Source organism: Apteryx mantelli, chromosome 13, assembly GCF_036417845.1.
Source record: "Apteryx mantelli isolate bAptMan1 chromosome 13, bAptMan1.hap1, whole genome shotgun sequence".
NCBI classification, from domain to species: domain Eukaryota; kingdom Metazoa; phylum Chordata; class Aves; order Apterygiformes; family Apterygidae; genus Apteryx; species Apteryx mantelli.
Window position 1 is genome coordinate 5,571,776 of NC_089990.1, and position 23,601 is coordinate 5,595,376.

Here is a 23,601-nt window from a genome sequence, read left to right on the forward strand (position 1 = left end):
TTCAAAAAATAATGAAAAAAAAAATTAATCCCATCTGGGCTGACAATTCACAGGGAGAATTTTCAATCTGGAAAAATAACTGCAGGATGTGCTGCAGCCTCAGCTACCGAGGGGCTGCCGTGGGGTGAGGCAGCAGCACCCTGTTTTCCAGCAGGGCCCTGAGCAGGGAAGATCCCTGCAAGGCTCCGAGAAGCATGCTCAGATGACTCTGCTGGGGCTCGTCCCGGCACTGCCGCCCCAGCTTTCCGCTCTTCTGCTGGGAACACCGACAGCAGGTGTCGGAACAGGACACACATTTGTGCCTGATGTTCCCTCTGTGCGTTAGCTTAAACCACTGAAGACGACTCGGGCTAAGCTGCGACTGAGGTGCGGGTACACGGTGCCTCTGCCTCCCTGCTCCTGGGGAGCGGGCAGATGCAGCAGAGGGTAATGCCCTCGGCTGCCACTGCAAGATCTGCTACGGGACGTTTGGCAGAGCCCTGCGGTCCGACACTTTAAAACAGTGCAGTTACTTTACGACGGAGCAAGCTGTGGCCTCGCGCTCCTGTTTCACCAACATGCACCAGGTTGGTTTGCGCACTGCTGATGTTCCCTGGGCCTTTCCAGGCAAGTGATGGGGGAAAAAGGTGAGAGTAACTCCTTCCAGGGAAGGAACCAGCCTGGGAAATGCCCTCAGCAAGCTCAGAAATGGCTGAGAAAGGCTTTAGAGTAAGTGAGTATGCCCATGCTCAGGAACCCGCATGCCCAGCAAGTCTGCACATCACCACATACACCTGGACAGCTGACTGCCGGCAGTCCAGGAGCAGCCGTGCGGACAGCAAGGGGACAGGAGCTGAACATGCCAGTCCAGAGATTCCCCTTGCAAGCACAGCTGAAGAGCCGTAAGCCACCACGGCCAAGCTGCCCCCGAGGCCGGCAGCACACGCCTCCCCTTTGCTCAGGCTTCGCAGAGAAGCTGGATCACCCAGCAGAAGGGCTGACCGCGTGCCACTACTCTGCGCACTCTCACTAATCTCAGAGCAAGGACCCCAAACCTCGCTGGCCCACCAGGCTGTGGTCAGCTTTCACCACGGGGCCTCCCGCTCTGCCCTCATCAGTCACGGTGCGCCTGAGGAGCTCATCGGTTTTGCTGGTGGCTACAGCTACAGCCCATTCATCACCTCGCACACCCAACTGTGCGCAGGCCTTTGGGAACTGGTGCAAAAAAGCATTTCAAGCCTCAGATTTCATGCCCACAATATCCCCAGCAAACTTGCTGCCAGTCAGAGGGCTGAAGCTGCAGACCCCAATACAGAAAAGTGCCTTCAAGAGAGCTCTTGCAGGCTGTTAAGCATCACGGGCAAGGACCACACACATCTTAGAAAGAAAAGGGACAAAAAAAGTCTGCCTTGCACTAGGTAGACTGATTTATTTTACTATATTCTTCATACTTTGCTACAGCCAGTAACATATGCACATTTAAGTCACAGAGGGGATTTTTCTTTTAAGACGACACCTTCAGATGTGCTCTTTGAGAAGTACCTGGCACTAGAGAGCAGATGAACATCCAATCTTTGTTACAATCTCAAGTGAAAAGAAGGTTAAGGCAGTGTAAATATTGGTAAGCACTGAGCCCGTGGAACAGTACAGGCTGCAGCGTCCCTGCACAGTACATAGGAATAGCAGAGTACAGAGGCTGCAGCAAAAGCTCCCTCTAAACTTCACTTATCAGCTGGACACACTCACACACACACACTCCTCCACTGCCAAAGCCTGATCCTGCAAAGCCTGTGTATTCTCGCTGGCCAGCTGAAGGCCTTGATCCTGCTCAGCTAAATCAACAAGAGAAAGAGCAGGCCAACAGCGAGCAAATCACCCACATGCTCCTCAGGAAGAGGCCTCCCCACCATACCTCCACCTCTTTGTACAGGACAGGCCTTTTAGGGACAAAGGTTTTTCCATGGGGGTATAAGTGACGGGCTTACGATGTTAAAGATAATGCAACGCCATCTCTAAGTGCAAAGTCAGAATTTGGCCAATAACACACTTCCTGGGCTGAAACTGCAAAGCATGGGATATTTTTAATTGCAGGTCACGTACTAGTCACAAGTACCACACAGGCAGCCAGTCCTAAGGGACAGCATACCAAATTCTGTGCCAACACCAAGCCCTGTTGATTTACGATGGATTTAGTAAAACAGCCTCAGCCAGAGCAAGACTTCTAATGATTTGCCCTAATTACAAAAATTCCTCACAGCCCCCTTGTTCCCCCCGAGCTGTTATCCAGAGCATTTCGAGGGTCTGTGCAGATTCACGCTCCCTACCTTGCTCAGCCAAAGCAAGCCTGTGCTATTGCGCTGAACTGAGCATGGCAAGGCAAGAAACCGTTCCCAGCGCACCAGCCACCAAGGCAGCCTGTTGGAGGATGCTGCCTGCTCAACGCGTGCTTCACGCAGACCTACAGACCCAGAATGCAGAGTAGCTGTGGCCATGTCCCAAGTCCCCAAATCTAGTAGCAATGTTCTGTTTTCTCCGTGCAGTGCCAGGAACGGGGATTAACCAATAATGCATTTTGTAGAAACGACAATTTCAGAAGCCAAAAGGTTGATTCCACATACCCGCTCATTAGATCTGTTCCCTCTCCAAGAATGATAGTACAGGCACTAAAAAGTGAGTCTGTACAGCTTTATTTTGTGGAGGCATCCGCTCCGTCCTGCAAGATGCAGCTTTTGCCCTGCCAGAAATCCTGACCTAAATGCAGCACCCCAGCACAACACTGCTCAGTGCCAGAACAGCTAAGAGGGGAACGCGCACGCGCGTGTGTGTGTGTACACGCACAGCCAGCAGGAATGGAACCAATCAGGGGTTTCATTTGCTTGAGTTTTTTTTCATGGTTTGTGTTTTTAATAGCTGCCAGAGTCACGTATTTAGGTTTGAGAGCATAAGGGAAAAGCTGGGGGAGGTGGAAATAACTCAAGCACATCCATGTGGACACACTAGCTTATTCAGGTTTCAGTCACAAAAAGCAAACCGATCAAATTACTGTGGCTTTCTTTTTTCCCTCCCTTTCCATATTATTGCTCTGCTCCCTAAATTCCTGCCCTCAGTGCTTACTCTGAGCTGCTTATCCTCGTCCCAGTCACCAGTGCAATACAGGCTGGCTGATGCTCAACGTTTTGTCGACTAGGAGGAATGCAAGGATTTACTTTCTAATAAAAAACAGCCTTTAAAAGCTATCTTGACAATATGACTTCCTTAGACATGCTGGAAGACACTTGACCTCATGTATTTTGTTTCTGCCACCAACCAGAGCTACCTTCAGATTTTCAGACACAGCAGAAGCCTTTCCTAAAAGGGCAGCAAGAAAAAGGACCTTTCACTGCCCTGATCAGGTATAGCCAGGATGAGAGTCAGCTGTGATGCAAATGTTCTTCTGTGTTTTGCCAAGATGAGCCCCTACCAGAGCTGGCTGGGAAAGATTTTTCTGCCAAGCAGGGTGACCTTTCCTGAGGACATCTGCAGCCTCTCCAGACACGTGAGCGGAGTAGCTGCAAAGAAGCTCCGGTGTCATTAGCGAGTCTGGAATGCAGCAGGGCCGGTGCATACGTCAGTGCATACCAGGCTGTAAAGAACGCTCGCGCCTGCTTAAACCGAGAGATGAACTTCCGATAGGCCCTTGGTGGAAATCCTTTGTACAAGAGTTTGCACAGTATCACTCATACAAAGAGAGAAGCATTAAAAGAATTGCTAAAGCTTTTCCTCTGACTGGGCTACTCCTGACAGCGTACACTCCGAAAGGATGCTTAAAATCATTCTCCTAGAATTCACCCAAACAAGATGACAAAAATGACTTTTGGTGGTGTTTCAGTCCTAGTTAATGTGAGCTCCATTGTGAGTAAATACTTCCAAAGATCTTATATTACCAAGGACTCTTCAAAAAAGGCAAACAAAAAACACAAAGCAACAACAACAAAACCTTCTTAATTCAAATTGCACTATATCGCACAAAGCCACAGCAGGGAATTTTTGGCTCTGTGAATACAAGTATTCATTGATGCTATAGCTCAGGGTCCTGCTTCCAAGTACTACCCAAACACAGAACAAGATGGTCCCAGCCTGAAGAGTTTAGTCTAAATACACAAGACTTGGTGGAAAAGAAAACATGTGGCTAGGAGAAGTGTCAGTCACAGCACAAATTTGCCATGGGAAGAGCCCTGTTCCCTACCACGCTTCCCAACATTGTCAGAAGTTTCAACAAGGAACCACTCACTACTGGTTCTTCATAAATTATCATCTTCTCCAAATTACTGATCTTCTACAACCCTGAAGCCATGTGACTGTGTGGGGGAAAGGAATACAGTTATAACGGCGCCAAGATTTGCAGTTGCAGTAGAACTGACTTTGCTGCATTTCACGCACTCAGAGGCAATTGAATTCAGTCTGCAAGTTGCACATACAGGCTCTGCAGGGGATTGCTTCTACACTCCTCTTCTCCCTCAAAGACTGGCTAGCTCTGCCAGACAGTTTATTTAGAAGTGAGCCCCTCTAGGAAGCCACTCCAAGCAAGCCTCTCCTTGCTGGATTGCCCCTAACTGAAGGGCTACAGCTGTGCTGCCCTCCAGCTCCTGCATCCTAGCAGCAGACAGGCCACGCTTCCCATCTCTGCACCACTACCTAAAAGCAATGCTGTTCATTTGCCTTGTTTAGCCCCCACGGGACTTCCCTAAACTCTCCAAATTGGCTCATGAGCAGCGTGAGTGGGCTCCAGTGACGAACGGCAGCAGGGAGCTGGCAAGGCGGCCGTGCGGTGCGCTGCGCCGCGCCGCTGGGTAATCCGCCCCCCGCTGCGGGAGGCGGCGAGCCAGCAGATGCTGATAACGCTGACACGGCTGGATCGCACAGGGACCTCGCTACGTGCCCAGCCTCCCCCGTCCTGCAAGAGCGCGCTGGCAGCCCTGGGAGCCGCTCCTCTCCTCCTGGCAGCTGCCCCCACTTCCTTCCTGCTTGCTCTGCCTCCGACAGCTCCATGAAGACTGCAGACCTCCCTGGCCTACTTTTATCAGCTCTGACAGCACCTCTCTGACTCACTTCGCCTGCCTGCCTGCCTCGCTCCGGCTCCTACACCCCAGCGCGCTGAGGAGGCTTTGCAGGCGGCAAGACTGACACGGCGGGGAGCCAAAGTCTGTGGGGAGGTAACCATGATGATTACTTCTTTATCTGCAAGTGTACCAGGTACACCAAGAAATCAAAGCGACCACAGAGGCAACAGGCGGAGGGGGAGGCAGAGAGGCAGACTTCCTCGGTTGCCTTGCTCCCGGCTCTGCAGACACCACACCTAACGACAGGCAGGGACACAGCAGAGCTGCAGGAGGGCTTGGGGACAAATAAGCCCAGAGGGGAGGAGGAAACAGAGCAGAAAGGAGAAGGAGAAACAGGGCATTTGGAACAAGGCTGCACAAGTCTTGGGATACTGGAGCAAGACTCAGGAGGGCTCCTGCAGAAACTGCCAGGTGCATTTTTAACACCTCCCCTACGGAGGCTGGATGCGATGTTGCTCGTTTCCAAACAAAGACAATTCTCTGTCTTGGAAATCCACTGTTGTACAAAACAAGATTCCCTTGTGGGAAGAAAAGCGCTTTACTTCCTACAGCTGACCTCAAACACCATCACCTCTGCCATATCTGGCTAGACGATGACCTTTCAAGCCCTCCTTCAAGACTCTCGCATGCATTTCTTGCTCTCAGGTCCCCGCTTCGCTGGCTACTCAAGTGCTGCAGCACAGGCTGAAATGCCCAACCCAGCAAGGCTCTGGCTCCCTCCTGGGCAAATTCTTGCAGTGCTGCCAGCACTTGCTATCCGCAGCGCCGCGTGGCAGGGACCCCAGGAGCAGATCCCGAGCATTGTGCCTAGCGTGACACTGCACGGATGGACCACGCAGGAGGAAGGGGAACTCAGTCGGAAAGAAAGCTTCCACTTACACTCTGATCTGCCAGTAACCGACAGCAAAAGGAAGAAATGCCGGTCAGCAGGATCGGCCAGCGCAGTTGGGATTACACGCTGAGGTTTTGTTTCCAAACTTTGCTCAGTTGTGGCAGGGGCTCTTTAGGGCCTAATCTCCGTGTGATTGTTCCCAGCGCCAGCCGTGCCCCTGCAGATAATACAGACTTCGGGAACCACCATTTAGCAATGGCTGCGCTCTCAGGCAGGTTGTCTGCAACTTCGCTGCGTCTGTGCTGCCCTCGGGCATCTCCCTTCCCCCAGCTAAAGCAGCTAGATATTCCACCTACTTTCGCTGCTGCCCCTCCATGCAGGGGAGCCACAGGACAGGTCGGGGAAGAGCTGTTTTTCCTCAGTAAGCACCTAGATCTGGCCCCAGCACCCAGGAGCAGCTAGCGTCTTGTTCAAAGCAGCAGCAAGGAGACAAATTGAGTTAAGTAGCACAGTTGGGGTTAATGGCTTAAACCCTCACTGGAGCCTGGTATAGGCATGGCTGGGTACAGGAAGGCTGGGCAGAGATGTGGGCACCACTAATACAACTGAGGCTTGATCCCAATGCTCCTTGCTGTAGTATTTTTTGACACCTGTGTAGAAAAGGCCAGCTAAAAGTAAATGCTGTGTTAATGCAGAATGTGTTCAAGTAAGCCTGCCTCTTAAGTTGATCCGTTAGAAAGATACTGCTTCACTGAGGAGCTGGGAAAGCCAGAGCTGCCTTTTCCCCAAATCTTCCTGCCCAGCAATGACACATCAGCCCTGTCCCACTCCCTCTCCAGCCAGCTCCAACCATCCCAGTGGCAGCCAGGCTTTGCTAACCCCTAATGGCTGCTAAAGCTCTCCAGCTGGGATCTGAGAGGGTCCAGGAGCTCTCCAGGAGGCTTAAGTATTAATGTTCCTAAACCTGAGCTACCTTCACCCTCCCCGTGCTGTGGGAGGGATCCCATTCCTGTGCTAACGTCCCTCTGGGGAGCTGCACTCGCTATCACGGAGAGGCTGTGCCTGGTGAAGAGGGACTTGTTCCACACACAGAGACCCAGAGGGGATGCAGAGACATGATAAAACTCAGTGCATACCACTCCATCATCAGAGGACTGGGCAATGTGTTTTTAAATGGTACCCATTCTGTGAGACTGACTTAAACCAGTCCTGAGTTTCCTTTCTTGGGGCCATTATTTTATGCAGAATTCATCTTTTTAACAGTGCTCTGGGGACTTAACCTCGGCTAGGGGTCAGGGCACTGAGGAACAGGCCCAGCATCCCCACAGCAAATGTGCTAGGGTGGTACTTCACTCTGCAGCACAGCCACATTGAGGCATGCAAAGATAGCTTGTTTTAAACATTCACATTGCAGCACTGTCAGAGAGAGACTTCTCCCCCGGAGCGCAGGCTGCCGCCTTTCAAACAGGGTCAGACACCGACCTCCTCCTCTACTGTCAATGACCTTATTAGCACTGATCATGGCTCTAATAATATCCCGCACTGTAAGCGGGCCATCTGCCGTAACATTTCACTACAAACTTTTAGAATAGCAAACATGCTTGGTTTGAGTACACTCATTTCCTAGCAAGCCAATTTTCCCCCTCGAGAACATGCCCTCAGTTTTAAACGAGATGTTGCAGAAAGGCACCTCTAGCTCCCAAGTTTCCAGCTCAAACACGCAACAGAGAATGGCACAGGGCCATGCCAAAGTGCTGGCTTCAGACAAAAGACGTGAAAATGCCAAGTCAAAAGTTAAAACCCACCAGCCCAGAATTGCAGCCCCCAACCATGCTGCTGGTGGGGATCCCAAGTGACCAAGCCAAAGGAAGCCAGACTCAAGGCCCAGTACTAAACCAACATACAGAGACTGAGATGTCGGAGAATTAAAGTGCCAAGCTTTCTGAGAGCAGGAATCAGTGCTCCTTGTGTGCCATGTACTTTCTATTGTGTGGATAACAGAAAGATTTTGTTAGTACCTAATACATACTATCCCTAGTTAAGCTGAATACTTTCACTTCCATTGCAGGAGAGAGGGTTTTCATAACAGACAGGTAAGACCGGAGAACTGCGATTGATAGCTATTTATTTAGAAGGAGCCAGGTTTTGAAATGCTCACTCAAATGGGACATCTGCTTAAAACACCCAGAGTCTTGTTACTACATAGCTGAGCTCCACTCTGAGACATTTTTTTTCTTTGCACTGCTTCTGAGAGGTCAAAAAGCGCAATTAGGCACAGAGAGACTGACACACCACCACTACTAATAAAGCAGCCTGAGTCACAGCAAGGCCCTAAATGCTGGTTTCCCAAATCCTTGGCCTTTTCTCTAATCAAAAGGCCATCATTAGACATGGCACAAGAGACTACATGAGCTAAAGAAGGGGGTCAGTGCCTGGTTCTCTGCTGTTTTATGAAAAGCAGTAAAACAACATTCATAAGTCCTAAGTAAAACTTTGCCTGTACGGGGCAACATTCATCCATGTACCTCAAAGCATTTATTTTAATACCAGCATAACAATATTTATAGGGGCAGATTTTCAAAAGAGCTCAGGTCCTCTCTTGGAAACTTAACCACTGAAGTGCATCCTCTGTGGGAGATGTTAGATGATGGGCTCTCCAGAAAATCTGGCGTATCCTGTTCATATTTGTTTTAAAGCTTCCAAACAGCTCAATTATATAAATACCCATTACTGCACCCTCTTTCAGATGGGTGAACCAAGCGGCAAAATGCTATTGTTGGCAAAGGGATTACATCAACGCGATATCAGGCTGCTGAAGAAATCCACCAGCTCCCCATGCGCAGAGTCACGCTCCGCAAAGCAATCTTCCGCTGCCTTTCCCCCAGCCAGCTTCGCTGCGCGAATGCAATCACGAGCAAGAGAATTTGCTAGGTGGCTGTGCTGGAAAAGCAGCGAGATGGGACATTGTGCCCAAGTGTGGCACCGTGTTTGCGCAGACCCTCTTTGCCCAAACTCCCTCGGGGGACAGCAGCTAACAAGTTCGGGGCATCCATCTGAATCCCACAGCAAGAGCTACTGTTCTAGATCAGGGCTGGCAGAACTAAAGCTTGAACTTCCTCCCCTAAGTGGTTCTGGCAATGCCACAGCTTGCAGCATGGCTCACGCTGAGCTGCCAGAGCTCACTGTGCAAACACACACCCCTCAGCACTCCCTTGGCTAACACCCGGCACTGACTCACACGCTCACAAGGCTCAGCCTAAGAGCTGCCGCTCCTTGCTAGCTGGGCTTCAGGGCCCCATCTCCTTCCATTCTACGCAGAGGGAAAGCCAGGGCTCACAGAGCAGAATGTTGTAGCTGCACGACGAGTCACAGACACAGCACTTGTATCTGCACACCCAAGCAGGCTCAGCAGGACTGCAAGCTCCAGGCGCGCACGCTGAGCATGCGCAAGGAAAGCCACTCTCCTGAGCTGGAGAGCCAAAGGTGACAGAGGGGAAACAGGAGGCAGTTATCCCTCTTTGGGGGAATGGCAGAGAGGACCATTTCCCTACCTGAAAACCTGAATCAACAACTCACTTCAGCACAGGGAGTTCTTTGCTTTCCACAGTAATTGTAATGTGCCTAAAATGAGGCCTTACGTATTTTGCAGAAGTAGAGCCTCAGTCCGGAGGGCTTTGTCCTTAAAAAAAGTCAGCCAGCCTCAGGAGCTGGAGATGGCATGCCATGGACATGCAACATTGCAATATGCCCATAAAAGGTTTCAAAATGTATCTACTTCAGCAGACGCAGTAACTCAGAAGGGTTTAGAGTCACATCCCAAAAGAATTTCTCTCCTGCTTTTTTAGGCAAGCGTGAGCAGCAGTCAGCACTTCACCACCATCTTCCCAACCAGAAAACCAAGGTTACTCTTGGCTGACATTAATAATATAAATGCTGCTGGCTTTATCATTTTGGGATGGTGGTTTGCTCATGCCACAGGGACGAGACCTGGGCAACTCTAACTGCAGACAAGAGTGGAGGCCCTGCATTGCCAGGGATTGCTGATGAAGAGAGAAGAGGCTGGCACAGCAGCCTGTGGAAAACCCCGCTGCTGGATTTGCCTGGCCCATCTCCCCTAGGAGGCTGGCCTCAGACATGTGGTCTCAGGACAAGTTTGTGGCCACTGTTCTGCTTTCCAACATGTTCAAGGGAAAATACAAACAAGTCTGAGGCCTCTCTGAAGGAAAAGATGTAATAGATTTAGGTAGCTGCAGGAAAGAGTTAGAGAGAGGAGGGAAGAAAAGAAGCAGGACAACAGTGGCATTACTGCGCCTACTGGAAATACGCACCAGGGAAGTGGGAGATGCCTAACATAGCTGCATGGCTCCACATCCGGTCAAAGCTGGTCCCAGGTAAAGAACACCTGTGTTTTCCACTTGTACCACAACTGCCTCAAAAAGACTGGCCTCAAAATGCACATCTGCCCTCACACCTCTCACCAGCTATTCTCAACCTGACCCAAAGACACCAAAAACCAGCCTGGAGCCCCCAAGATATCCAGGTGACAGCACAGAAACTCGCTCCTGTGCAGGCAAGCCCTTGGGAGTTAGTAGGGTCAGAAGTCTGGGGAACAGACAAGGCTCTCCATGACAGTAAACAAAGATCTTGAGAGACCATTTCCACAGAAACAAGAGTGGATCTGGTTTTACCCCATGACTGTACACTGCAACAGACAGAAGAATCATTCAGCATCACCCAGAGCAGTTAAACCCTAACCTGACACCAGCAGGGGTGGCCCACGTCTCATACACGCAAGGAGTGCTGCCAAGACACTCCACTTACAGGTATCCATGGTACAGTGAAGGAGAGTCCTGATGACTTCACCATGCAGCAAGACAGGCTCCAAAGACTCACCCGGATCCCTCCCCACAAATGGCTTGAATGTTTTGACACTTGTCAGGCCACAGCCACCCAGAGAAAAGGAAGCCTTTGCCTTGGAAACTTTCACACCTAGACCTGGCTCCTAGCAATGCCACACAGCGGATGGGGAGAAGCCAAGTTGTCTCATGCTACCAAAGTAGTCAGATGTGGGACACCGCAAGAGATCTAAAGTTGAGAGAGGATGAAGGGAAGAGACATGCTCCTCTCTATAGGGAAACATGGCAGACAGGGAAAAAGGCATTCAGAAGTGACTTTCACTATTACTGATGTTAGCTTATGAATATGCTCATGTTGACCAAGCCTGTAAAACAGTCCCACAGCTTTAGATGCAGAAAGCAACGCAGATACTTAGACTTGAAAAGTGTCCACTGCAAAGCACATTAACTGCTGGGAAAGCAGATACTCAAAGGCATCTAATATCTACTTTCCACAGGCATTATTGCCTAAGGTCTGATGAATAGGCCAATATGGCAATCAAGGGACCAACGTTTTTCAGGAGGGAGTCACCAAAGCCTAGTCAACTAGAAAATGAGTATTTAACTCATTTTCTGAAGAACTAGTGCAGTTACCAGGAGAAGTATCACACTGATAATTTTGGAGGGCTTGCATTTTCCATACAGACAACTCCTATGCAAGCTTCCTCTCAGGCTTGTAACACCCATCTCCATACTGATGGCAACATCTGGATGACTGTGACTGTCCCTCTGTCTGTATTAACGTCGCTCTTCCTGTCTAGCTGAGACATTCATACAGGCCTGTGCATTAACAGCATTGCTGCCCACCCCCATGCAGGAGACCATCCCCACCAGTACACCCAGATGCCATGTAAACTGGAAAGGAAAATGGAAGAGAAAGGGTCTGAGTGAAGAAATATAATGAAAATAGAATAATACCAAGTTGTTTAGACTATCAGAACCCAAGCTCTTCAAAGCCTAATGGGAGAGCTGCTGGACAGATGAAGGGTTGGCCCTTGACTTTCCACAGAGCGTGTCCTGCCACTTGGGAGCCATCAGCATCAACACCTCTCCTTGCAGTGGTGCAGGGTCCAAAGACACAAACCAATCCTCTGGCAGACTCTTGCAAACTGATTCTGCAAGAGCCGGTGGTCACAGCAGACCAATGTTCAGACCCACCCCAACCAAGATCACTCAAGCAAACTCAGATTTAACAGTGTTAAATGCCCATGTCTCCAGGAACTCCCAAGAAGCCCTCTGCTTTGGGATGACTCTCACTTCTCAGTTCCCAGCAGTGCTACACAATATTCTTGTTATTTCCCCCACTCTTCTAGCAACGAGCTAAGATAGGAGCATTCCTCTAGGGTAGCACCAAAACCACCAGACCATGCACAAGAAACCTATGGAAATCTTGTGTTTCTTGTCATGTTAGCCTTGGACAACACCACGTTTCACAAACCATGTGTCCTTGAAAACACACAAAGCCCAAGATAAAGTATTCCCTGCTGAGATTGCTCAGCTGCAGAACAAGCCACTGGAGATGAGGACAGGTCAACCCCCTTTCTCCCTCCATAGCATGCTTCAAAACCACCTGCTCGCTTTAAAGCAAAAACAAGGAATTCCTACCAAGGACTCTGCCTTGCATCTTTGCAAATAGTTGCAACGAGTAAGACCTTCCTGCCTCTGGCTCTCTATTACTGTCCCTGCTGCAGAGTCACCAGGACACACAGGCCTGTTCCCAGTTACTGTAGATAATAATCCAGCACCTTAGCACAAAGCCAGGACCACAGGGGTTTCAGCTCAGATGCTGGACTTTGCACACTGTATCTGAGGCACAGGCACACTGTTCTCCTGCTAACCCTGCTGCAGAGGCAGTACCCTATGGCACAGAAGCAAGGGGACAGCTAAGAGCAGCAGCCTTTCCAGCTATGATATCAAGACTCGCCAGCGCTCATCTGTCAAGTTTCAGCTGTCAAAAAAGTCATAGCAACTGAAGCGAGACTGCTGGCACATCAGAGAAACCCGTGGATAATGCTAAATAAATCGAATATGCTCTGCCCAGACCTCTATCCCACAGAAAGATCAGCTAAGCAGATTAAAGCAACAGCATATATTTTCTCCACGAAGCTGAACATGCCTAGGTAGGTTGCACTCCACCATGCCTGTCGCACACCATCGTGAAGCAACTAGCCTGACACCAATAAACAGTATCTGCCCTCCTCGCTCTGGGGGAGACGCAGAAGGAGGTCAGAGACAGTCAGATACAGACACTGCCTAGGTGAGCGTCTCTGTCAGTCGTCTCACTCCCACAGCCGTGCCTAGGAACTTCTGGGCACAGACAGCAGAAAGTATACGCACTATACATTCATTGATTAAATTATGCTGCTAAAAGAAATAGAGCTTATCATAATCTGTACACAAAAAGGGGTCAGGCCTAAACAAGATTTTTTCACTTGAAGACTCTTATTCTCCTTAAAGTATTGCTCTATTTTAGGAGCAATACAATAGCAACAGTTCTTATAAATAAAACTTATTTTTAAACACATTTTACTGAATCACATCTCTAAAAGAGAAGAAATACATTTCAAATGATCAAATACTGTTGCTACACAGGTAAGGAACAGTGTCTTTACTGATGGGAAGCAAAGGTTTCTCATAAATGTTACTTGACTCAAAAAACATTCATTATCTGGCTTACTTGCAACTCCATTATGTTCATCTCTCCAGATACACAGAGAGTCTCTCCAAATACATCTCTATGGTCTTGTCTCACTCCCCCCTGCCAAAATCAAGAATGTAGCCATATGCTGAGTTCAGTGGAAGTTTTTAGTTATTCCCAATTTATAGTTTATTTTTTAAAAGATTTTGATTGCAAATCAGTAATAGTCAGAAAGAGCTCCAAAGTCATTATAAAACAGGTAAATTAGCAGGAAAGCTGTAATGAACAGTGAATGAGGTGTGCCAGGTTCAAGATCGTCTGGTACACTTATTGTCCAAACACGGCGAGCTTTGCAGTTGCTGGTTTCAGGTGGCTGTGGGATTTCTAAACACAATTATCAGATAATACCTCTTTTAGAAAAAGGGTAATGTAAACAAAAGAATACTTCTTTTTTCTTTGGTAATAGCTTTTCATTATCGATTTTATGTGCATACCTAGGCACAATTCACTGTTTTTACATAGAAAAGAATGTTTTGAAACGCATAACAGCTTTATGATCACATTTTTTAAATTTGACCTCCCAAAGTCAAAATTCATACCCCTGAGACTTTCACCATGCTATTTTCTGTCTTTAAAAAACTCTCTTCAAAACTTTGATTTGCATATGGAAACATCTGCACTCATAAAGCAAATAAAAAGACAAATCAAAGCTGGGCTTGTAAATAGCGTTTTTAACCATGAGTCCACAGTGCAGCTACGTGAACTGCAAGCTGAATAAATCAAAGCTTTTTTGAACACCTGGTCTGTACTACCTGCATATTTTTATATAATACATCACTCTCTACTAATGTTCTTTCTCTCAGCTTACTGCTTATCAGTTTGCGTTTCTAGTGATCAGAGAATGTTTTTTCTTCCTTACATCTTCAGAAGTTGAAGAACAAACTAATGATTTGCTGGACAGGGAATTAAGACTCAGACAAGCTCATCCGCTACTGCCAGTCTGAACAGGAAGGTTAAGGACTTGATGAGCACTTGCAGGCAGCCCACTGCAGGGCCATGACAAACCTGAGGAAGAATTGCCATGAGACAGCAAACCCTGTCCTGACCCTTACAAAAAGCACCAGCTATGTATAGGACTGTGCATGCCAAACCCAGAGAAAAGCTGATGCAAAAAATACAAGGGCCATCTCAGTTTACGGTGATGACAGTACAGTTCTCTCCTTTGCTCACATTTCATTTTCTATTCCATAGCTTCTTAAACTAACATTCCTCAGCAAAACATAACAGACTTCACACCACCTCATCAACTAGCAGCTTGCAGGGAAGGCAAGGTTTCCCTCTACAAAAAGATGAACAGTCATTTCAAAACCGTACCCTCAGTTTTGTCTGTACTAATGTCCCTGCATATGAAGGGCACCACTCCAGAAGGCCACAGATCGAAGAAGAAAGCTGAGTAACATCTCAGAGGCCCTTTGGGACTTGTCCAGGTGGTACTGCAGAGCACAAGCCTCTGCCCAGCAACCTCCGCGGTCACTCCAGGACCTGGAGGTGGCACGGCAGCAGCTGGCTCAGGGACCGCAGCACTGCCCTCCACCAAGCAGGGGGGACTTGCCCTTCCATTCACACAAATTATTCTTTAAGAACAGCATTATTTGAATTAATGAGGAAGAAAGTGTGAGTAGAGAGTGAGAGTTTGCTCTTGGCATCTGATTCAAATCTGTGAACAGCTTCTCACAGGCACTATTTTTAAATTTCGTATCAATCTGCTAGAGAAAGGTTCCTTCTGTTGCCCACAAACGTGCAAACTCCCCCTTTGAAGCACCACAATTCCAGGGCAGCAAGATTCAACCCTGCACTTGCAGCCTAATTGCAAGCCAATATTCTACAACCGAAGCATTTCTCAACCACGCAACACTCCTGCAGAGCCCCCACCCGTGAATCCCACCCTTGCATCAATGGAGCCTCCACAGTACCCCATCAGGAGTCCTGTATTTTCTTTACAAGCATACAGGGAGCACACGCTCACATCTGAACAACACGCACTGAGGCAGCCTGACTGCTTCTGCAAGGGAAGTAGAACTGCTATAAAGAGATCGGAAAATAACACGCAGTAACTATATAGATGCTGTTTGTGACCTGATCAGCGAGGCGAAGCCATTGTATGCTGGGTTATCAGAAGTTCCTGTTCGAACATATTGTTCGAGCTTAAGCGTTCTGTGAGAAAAAACAAGCAACAATGCTACACAATGGCTGCAGATAAGCAACCTCCGAACAAAGCCCTGGGCGACTGCAAGACAACGGGAAAACTTATTAGCTGCAAGCATCCTATATCCTGTCTCCAGTAAAGAAACACAGATGTTCTGCTAATGCAGGGCGTGAAAAGATGAAAAGAGCACTAAGCAGTTATAAAGCCTTCCGCAGGAGAGGAGAGGGTCAGTGTTCAACAGCTGTCAGAGGGAAATAGCGACTGAGCGCACAAAGATGTCCACGGGATGGGGATGCAAACCTCTTAAAAGGAGGTTTGGGAATGCAACGATTTTAATGGAGGGGCCTCATTGTATTAGGGCCTCAACACAAAATTCTGTGCCGACACTGGGGAGGGTCGGACGACTGACCCCATGGGCTGGTGGCAGCGTGGCAAAAGCCAAGGGTAGTCTTTTCTGCATCACAGCCACTAACAGAGACTAGTCAATGCACTCAAACTGGAGAGGCAGTCATGGCTCAGAACATATCTCCTGCCACCAATAAGAGAGGCCAGCGTTATGACCATAAGCCCCTCTATACCATGGCAAACAGGGCCTTGCGAGCCCAGCTCCCGCCCAAGAACAGAGAGACTATTGTTCGAGAGTTTAGTCACCAGGCTGGTTATCATCACTGGGAACAGTATGGTGCACACACACATACACACAACACACACACACCCCTTGTTAACCTGCCATTACGACTGCCTTCTGGTTGGAGAAGAAAGAGGTGGTGTTGGGAACCGCACCTTTAAATGGGGCAGCAGCCCAGACGTGAGAGATGGCAGAGCCCTGGCTCTGTCCAGCAAGAATGACCAAAACCATAGGGCCGATCTCTGAAACCGTTCTGAAGCCATGTGCTGGCACTGCCCTGGAAACGGGGCAGCAGCCCAGCTGTGGGACCACTGTGCACAAGGGCCTGCACTACTCAGGCAGTTCCCGTTAAATGAGCTCCATGGGATCCAGTCACAAGAATGGATAAGGCTGGCTGGGTCTACCCACGGGCTTTAGGTCTGGATGTGCTTGGCCAAATTCCTGCCAACTGCCCATTCTCGAAGCTCTGATGCACAGAACCACCATGGGTCTGAGGAAGGACTTTGAGACCCACTTCTTATTTGAGCAATGGGGTGCAGAAACAGCCACCGCCATCATCTCCTGGCCGTATGCTCTGCAGTGTCTGATCTCTCCTCCAGTGTACTTCCTGCAGGGCAGAGCTGTCAGCCCTCCATAAGGCTGTCCAAAGCTTGGAAAAATCCAGAAAACCTGTTCCCATGCAAATTTAGGCCACTTAACTAGCACATAGTGGGCATTTGCTACCACGTCAAGAGGCAACTGCAAAGAGAACATTATTTAACAGCCAGTTACATGGGAAACATGCTGAGCTGCAGAAGATCATCCCCAACTCTTTTGGCAGTTTTTGCTTTCCCAACATGGAGTTCCCCAAAACGTTCCTCCCTCTTTACCAGTAGGAAATGTGTGCTCTTGCCAACAGGTGGGATTTGAGCTAGGCAATATGCTGGGCCCTGGACATCCCATGCTGCGGCCTGAGGTCTGCAGAGAAAGGCCCAGCACGGAGAGCCTGAGCATGTTGCAGATGCTCCACTCAAACCAACACAGACAGGGAAGCATTAGGCACTGGATGACACCAGTTACTGCTACTTACAGTGCAACTCACTGCTCTTAAATAACGGAGCCAACCCAAGCTGGGGGGCTACACAGGGGCCACCTGCCCGCAGCTTGCAGCTTTCCAAGCAGGTTCTCTGAGACACCACACTATCCCACATGGTGTTACAGCGTTCATTCGTGAACTGAAAGAAGTGCTATAAAATGTAAACATATTAATCTCTTCATTCAAAATATCTGCGCTGTCACTGGCTACAATTCAAAAGTTTCAAGGACACAAAGAACATGACTTCTTTTTTCCTCTGATAAAAATACTTTTTGTCTCTCACTGTCAGCAGGCCAGCAATGTAAATGAACATTTGAAAGTCACTGTATAACTAAAGAGTCATTGCATATGCTCAGATTAACAAGAGCAAAACTGAATGCAAATAGGAAGCTTGAACTTCCTGGTAAAAGGGAACAAAAAGTGAAAATATGAAGAAGTCACAAACGGTAGTAAAATGGGTAAATGCACAGTAGACCAGATCCAGTCCTGGTGTGAACCTGTGCAGACACACTTCCACCAGTTCTCTTAGTCACTGTGCCCATAAAAATAAACCTAAGGCTTTTCAATTTAAGTTCAAGGGAGAACTTTTAAGCTTATAAGATTTATCAGATTCCTTCTACGAACTCAAACTGGTTAACTATTCTAACTGAAACCTTAAATACAGTATCAAGAGTTCTCAGAAGCAACCAGTTATGTGTGTTGCCTCAGGGTTTTTAATCATCCTGTTTAAAAACAGCTTTGAGGGGCCCCTTTTTCAGAAAAAGTAGGTTCCTTTCCAGACAACTCTGTAGAAGCGACCAAACCAAAGATGCTCAGCTCCCTTCCCCTCCTCCAAATCCTCCAGCCCTCTCCTGACTTGGGATCTGGTCACTTGGTAAGATGGAAAGTTACCCCCTGAACTTTGACTGTGACAGGCAATAAAAAAAAATCTACCTCCCGCAAAATCAGCTACACAAAGATGACCACCAGCAGAAAGGCTTAGTTCTAACTCAGGCAGGACTAGCAGAGCAATCCTGTTTTCATATCCCTTGCAGAACGCCTTTTCCCAACACCCATTTTCCTGTGAGCTCTCCAAATATTTTGGCTGTTCCTCATATACAGTATGGTGTTACAGTGCATCTGCAACTCTGTCTCCAGGAAGTACACATAAAGCTGATTCATTATCTTAAAATGCTGCCTTTATTTCTGCTCATTAAAAGCACATTTCAGAGCCCTGCACCGAATGCACAGCCAATGTGTCGTGGACACAAATTAAAGCACTGGGTTTCAGCTCTCTACTTTGTCATTTCAGTTTCATTTACTGCCCACAATATAAATTATCCATTTCAAGACAGCCATATCAGACCTGAGCTACAACCAGAAAACGCTCTGGATAAAATCCTCTTACTTTCTCTCTCCCCGAGACGACCAATGCTTCATGCAATCGCACTTGATGTCAGACTCAACCAAAACCGAACTGTGACCGAGCATCGTGCCCCCCCCACCCCCTTATTTCTACTACCACTGCGATCCCCAAATAAGAAACCGTCTAAAACTTCCAGTTTTTGAATGCAGCTGAACAAAGGAAACACGGACTCCCAGCTAACCTAGATTTTCAGGGGCTACATCCCACACCAGCATCCTCCTCCCTGCAGGAGCAGACGAGCAAACAATTGCTCCACACATCTCACGTCCCCGCACACCGAGTGATTCGCAAGAGAAGGAAAGCAGTGAGCTTAGGTAACGCATGTGTTAGACAGTCCTCACCTTTAGGGAGTCAAAGCAGGCAATAACTCGACCGTTTTCCACATGGCAACTCCGGGATGGGTGGGCGAACTTGCACTCTGCATCAGACCGAGAACAAGTACCTCTCTGAAACTCTCGACACACTTCTAATGTCAGCCATTTTGTATCACGGACCAGGGAAACGTTTACAGCCATATTAAAAACAAAAATTAAAATGCAAGCAATCGCACCCTTCTTCAGGGCAATATTTACTGCTGATCTTTTTCTTTAAAAAAAGGGTAAAAAAGTGAATTCAAGTTAAACGTGAAGAAATAACTAACTTGTTGCTTTGGTAGAACTCCTATTCATCAGCACTTAGGTTTTCATTTAAGTCAAATTGTGTTTGTTTAAACAAGAATTAAACATAAAGCCAATCATAAAATAGAAATCTTATCAGAATAACTGAAAATCAAATTAGAGGCCAGCTCCTAAAAGTGCAATTGTAGAAGTTAAAATATAAGTGTTATATTTTGTGCCACTGCCTAAGTTACTTGAAAATAACTGGCAGACTTTCAAAAGAATTCTGTGCTCTCCAGTTAATGGTTTCAATTATTCTTGCAAAAAGCATATGCTGCTGGCAGCACTTCAGTTTGTGGAATGGTCTCGGTCCTTGGGGAGAAAACTTTTTTCCTTCTATTTCTTGCTTCTAAAAATTACAGTTCGCGAGCATCAAAATGAGCAAAAGGATGTTAGAATTTTTCTTTTTTCTTTCTTTTTTTCCCCCTCTTTCTTTTTAATATTTGCTACATAGTCGGGGGAAGAAAAAAAAATGGCTGAGCAAACTGCGTGTAAACGGGGAGAAAAAAAAAAAGGGGGGGGGAAAGAATGGATGAGTTGCCGTCAGGGTACGAACTGCAAGCAACGCCAAATTAAAAAGAAAAGGGGGGCGAAGGGGGAAGAGAGAGGCAGCCCTAGACAGAAATCCAAGCAGCGGTGGCTTCAGGAAAGGCACTTTTCAGCAACCTGCAGGAAAAAGAGAAATAGAATCAGCTACAACAAGACAATCGCCCCCTTTCCAACTCGAGCGCTAGGAACGAGCCGGGCTCGCTGGAGAGGGACTCCCCAGACACTGACAGTGCGGCACAGTGCAGTCAGCCATTGTAGATAAAAAGGGCATTTCCCACATGAAGCTGCGCATGGTGGGAGGAAGCGGCCAATTAGATCGACCGTTGCAGCAGAAGGGCCGGGCAGCCGCCCAATAAAAGAGATTGTTTCATATCGACCGATTCTGGCAGCCGTTCATTTTTGTGCCCACTGCACAGAAAATGCCTCAGTCTGACGCGCCGGCCTCCGGCGCGGCCGGCGCAGGGCTCGCCATCACCCGGTTTCGCAGCCCCACGCCGCGCCGGCTGCTCCCGTCTTGGCCGCCGCGCTACGTACCTGGTCCGCAGGCCCCGCGTTGCCCCCGCGCACGCGGCAGCCGCATTCCCCTCGCCGGGGCCGGCCGGGGCCGCACGCCACCGCCGCCAGCACGCAGCGAGGCTGGCGGTGGGCGCAGACGGCGCGGGTGCGATGCGTGAACTGCGCAGCCCTTGCACGCAAAGGGGGAATGTTTTGCTATACGGGCTTTTTCAGCGCACGCATTTTTTTCCCATTAATCTGTCTCCCCCCCCTTTCTGGAGGAAATGTTCTGGCAGGAAGAGCAGCTGGTGGCTTTCTTGTATACAAAGCAGAAGGAACTGCTACAGCTCAGCCCTCTCACTGCTACGCATTTTTAAGGTGTTTTATTTAACCCATTGCTAACTACAGAGCTGGCTCAGCAGCCGACTGGGACGCTACGCTCAGACAAACGACTCCTTCACAGTCATGCATCTATAAATTTGGGATCTACAAAAGCAAAAGCAAACCTGACAAGGAAACGTGAGCCACACACGCACACAGAAAACATTAACTCATTGTTCACAGCTGTGTTTTTCAGCAAGAATAAAGACAACTCAAATTACTCCAAGTCCAGCAACTTGAATTATCCAGCAAGCAACTTCCAATAAACTCCTATTCAAGCTTTCCTTGACATCCACTAAAATGTTAAGTCACCCCTAGAGTTTCCCATTCTAATATTAGATGTACTAATGCAGCCTGATAGGATTGGGTTGTTTCATAGTTCCCAAAATCCAGTTCTTTTTCATCTTTCTAAAGTATTGCTACCCAATCATGCAAACCTTTGATGGGCACAGGATCTTGTTCACGTGACTGCTATTAAAACTTAAGACAAGAGCCTTCAACTACAAGAAAAGGAAGCTTAAATTCTTCCTTTATTATTGCCGTGTTATTGCAATTACGCTGATCAGTAATAGAAACCTGCTGGAGCTGGAACAGTCAAACAATGCTACCAAGGCAGAAGTGTGGGAAGATGCTGTCAGCAGCAGTAGGGGGTGGGGCAGGGGGGCTGCTTGATTCATGGGTTCAATTATTTTGCATTAAAAAACAACATTTGTTAAAACCTACATTGCAAGTATTTTCTCAGGTAATTAGAGCTGGGTTCGTAACAAAAAGCGCCCCGATTCTTACACTCAGGCTTGCAGCATCAGCAAAAGGTTAGTCCAGCCCACGGGCCTGGAAGGACCTTTGCATTTTTGCACATCAGGTGGGGAACAGAGATGGCAAACATCAGGTACGCTAGGCAAAACTTTCAACTTCAAAGGGAAGGAAAAAAGCCTATCTAGCCATAGTCATATTTTAGGGGTTTCATAAGGGACAGAGATGCTCTAAATCAACCCTGATTTTGCAAGCAAGGCAATTTTATATGGGAATCCCATTCATTGATGTTCAGACTCCCAGTCCAACTGAGCTCAGCAAGCATGGAAAGATGTGTGGAAACCTTTCCACAGAGAGCGAGGGACAGGCTGGGTGCAGCTCTTAAAAAACGAGCTAGAACAGGTCAAATATGGGTGGGGATTAGAAAGAATGCTCTCAGGAGCTGCTGTGAGCAGACTGAAATACTACCATCTTGTGAATTAAGTGTCTATTCCAGAGCCTCAGACCCCAGCAGAAATGAGGTCTGCTAATGCTGGGCCTGAATATGGAGAGTCTGAACTTAATACATGATTACAGCAAGATGTATAAACAACGTAGTAAGATCTGCCACTTCCCAGCCCTTCCACTTTGAAAAATCCTAACAAACGTTGCAAACTAAGTGATCATCTTGCTCTCACCCAGGTAACTCGGGAGCACACACAGATGTACGCAGACATACAGGTATCTGCACGCAGTACGCTAGTCAGAGTCCTCACATTGAAAGGAATCATGTTAATGGAAGATAAGTCACATCAACCCTAGGCAACATTAAAATACAAATATTGATTACATTCAGATACATGTGACAGCAGACTTTTTTTTTTTTAAACAATTCCCATGAAAAAACAGTAAGAGAACTGTATGAAGAAACATTTGCTGATGTTCAGCTGACAGAAATAGAAAAGAGATCCTGCTCTGCACTCTGCAGGGTGGAAAAATGGTCTGTTTAATATGGAAAAGCAGGAAACAATATTCTGTGTTACCAAAACAACCCCCTGTTCTGCAGAAAGATAGACCATCATCCCAGACTCTAGGACTAGGACCTCTATACTTGGGGGAGGTAAATAAATGAATAAATTGTTAACACCGGGGCCTCAATTTTGCAGTCTGCCAACAATCAGCAAAGCGCAACAGAAACACGCGCTGCCTCACATCACCTGTTTGTTACCCACTCGGGAGAGCACTTAAGCACGTGCTTAACTTTGAGCACGCCAACAATCTTGCTGGAAAGCAGGGAGACTGAAGCACGTACTTGAGCATTTTGCTGAATCGGGGCCTAAATAAACGAATCTAGTTCACAGGTTTATCCAGGCTGGGAGACCAGCAAGCGCAGGCAGCAGTCATTGTGTTTAGGCTTATGCGATCACAGCCCAAAGGAGTATGAGCTAGGATTTTCTGCAAGTCAACAAACAGAGTTCTGTCAATGTTTGGATTGATGCAAATTCCCCCTCCATGTGGCCACAAGGAAAGCCTAAGCCGTGTGTTCTCTAGGCTGACATCACGCAGCGCTTTACACTGCTGCAGTGAGACTCTCCTGCACACAGCCAAAGGATGAAAAGCATTTGACAGAAACCCACCACTGACACTATAAAGTTTCAGTTCTCCATGTTTCAATTCCTGGCAGCAAACAATTACAACCGATACGGCCGTGATACATTTTTCCCATTCCGTGCACTACCCTTTTTTGCCTTTTTTGGGAACTGGCATTTTATTCATTTTGTACTCCTGCTTACTTCAAATGGGAGGATTAAAAACATCCATGCCAAAAGCAACATATAACGAGGATACAAAGTAGCTCTGCAAAACACTGCTTTCCTTAGCTTGCAGGAAATACAACAAAGGCTAGGTGCTGCCTTTTGAACCTTTCCCAGCGCTGCTGCTCAGCAAGCCAGATTCGTCTGGCACAGCTCATCTCCTCTGCTACCAGATGGACCAATTTAGTTTCAACTGCAGCAGCATCAAAGCTGGAGA

General features: G+C 47.8%; 1 protein-coding gene across 4 annotated transcripts in view; it reads right to left on the bottom strand.

Annotated features, from left to right (window-relative positions):
- MBNL3 (muscleblind like splicing regulator 3) overlaps positions 1-23,601 on the bottom strand; it is a 96,384-nt gene that overhangs the window by 41,609 nt on the left and 31,174 nt on the right. For all 4 annotated transcript variants that reach the window (XR_010885508.1, XR_010885509.1, XM_067304009.1 and 1 more), the window contains exon 2: positions 19,099-20,079. Coding sequence is in view for 2 of the 4 variants with exons in the window: in XM_067304009.1 (XP_067160110.1) it covers positions 19,099-19,272 (174 nt within the window). In the remaining 2 variants the exon portion in view is untranslated. The remainder of the gene's footprint in view (positions 1-19,098; positions 20,080-23,601) is intronic.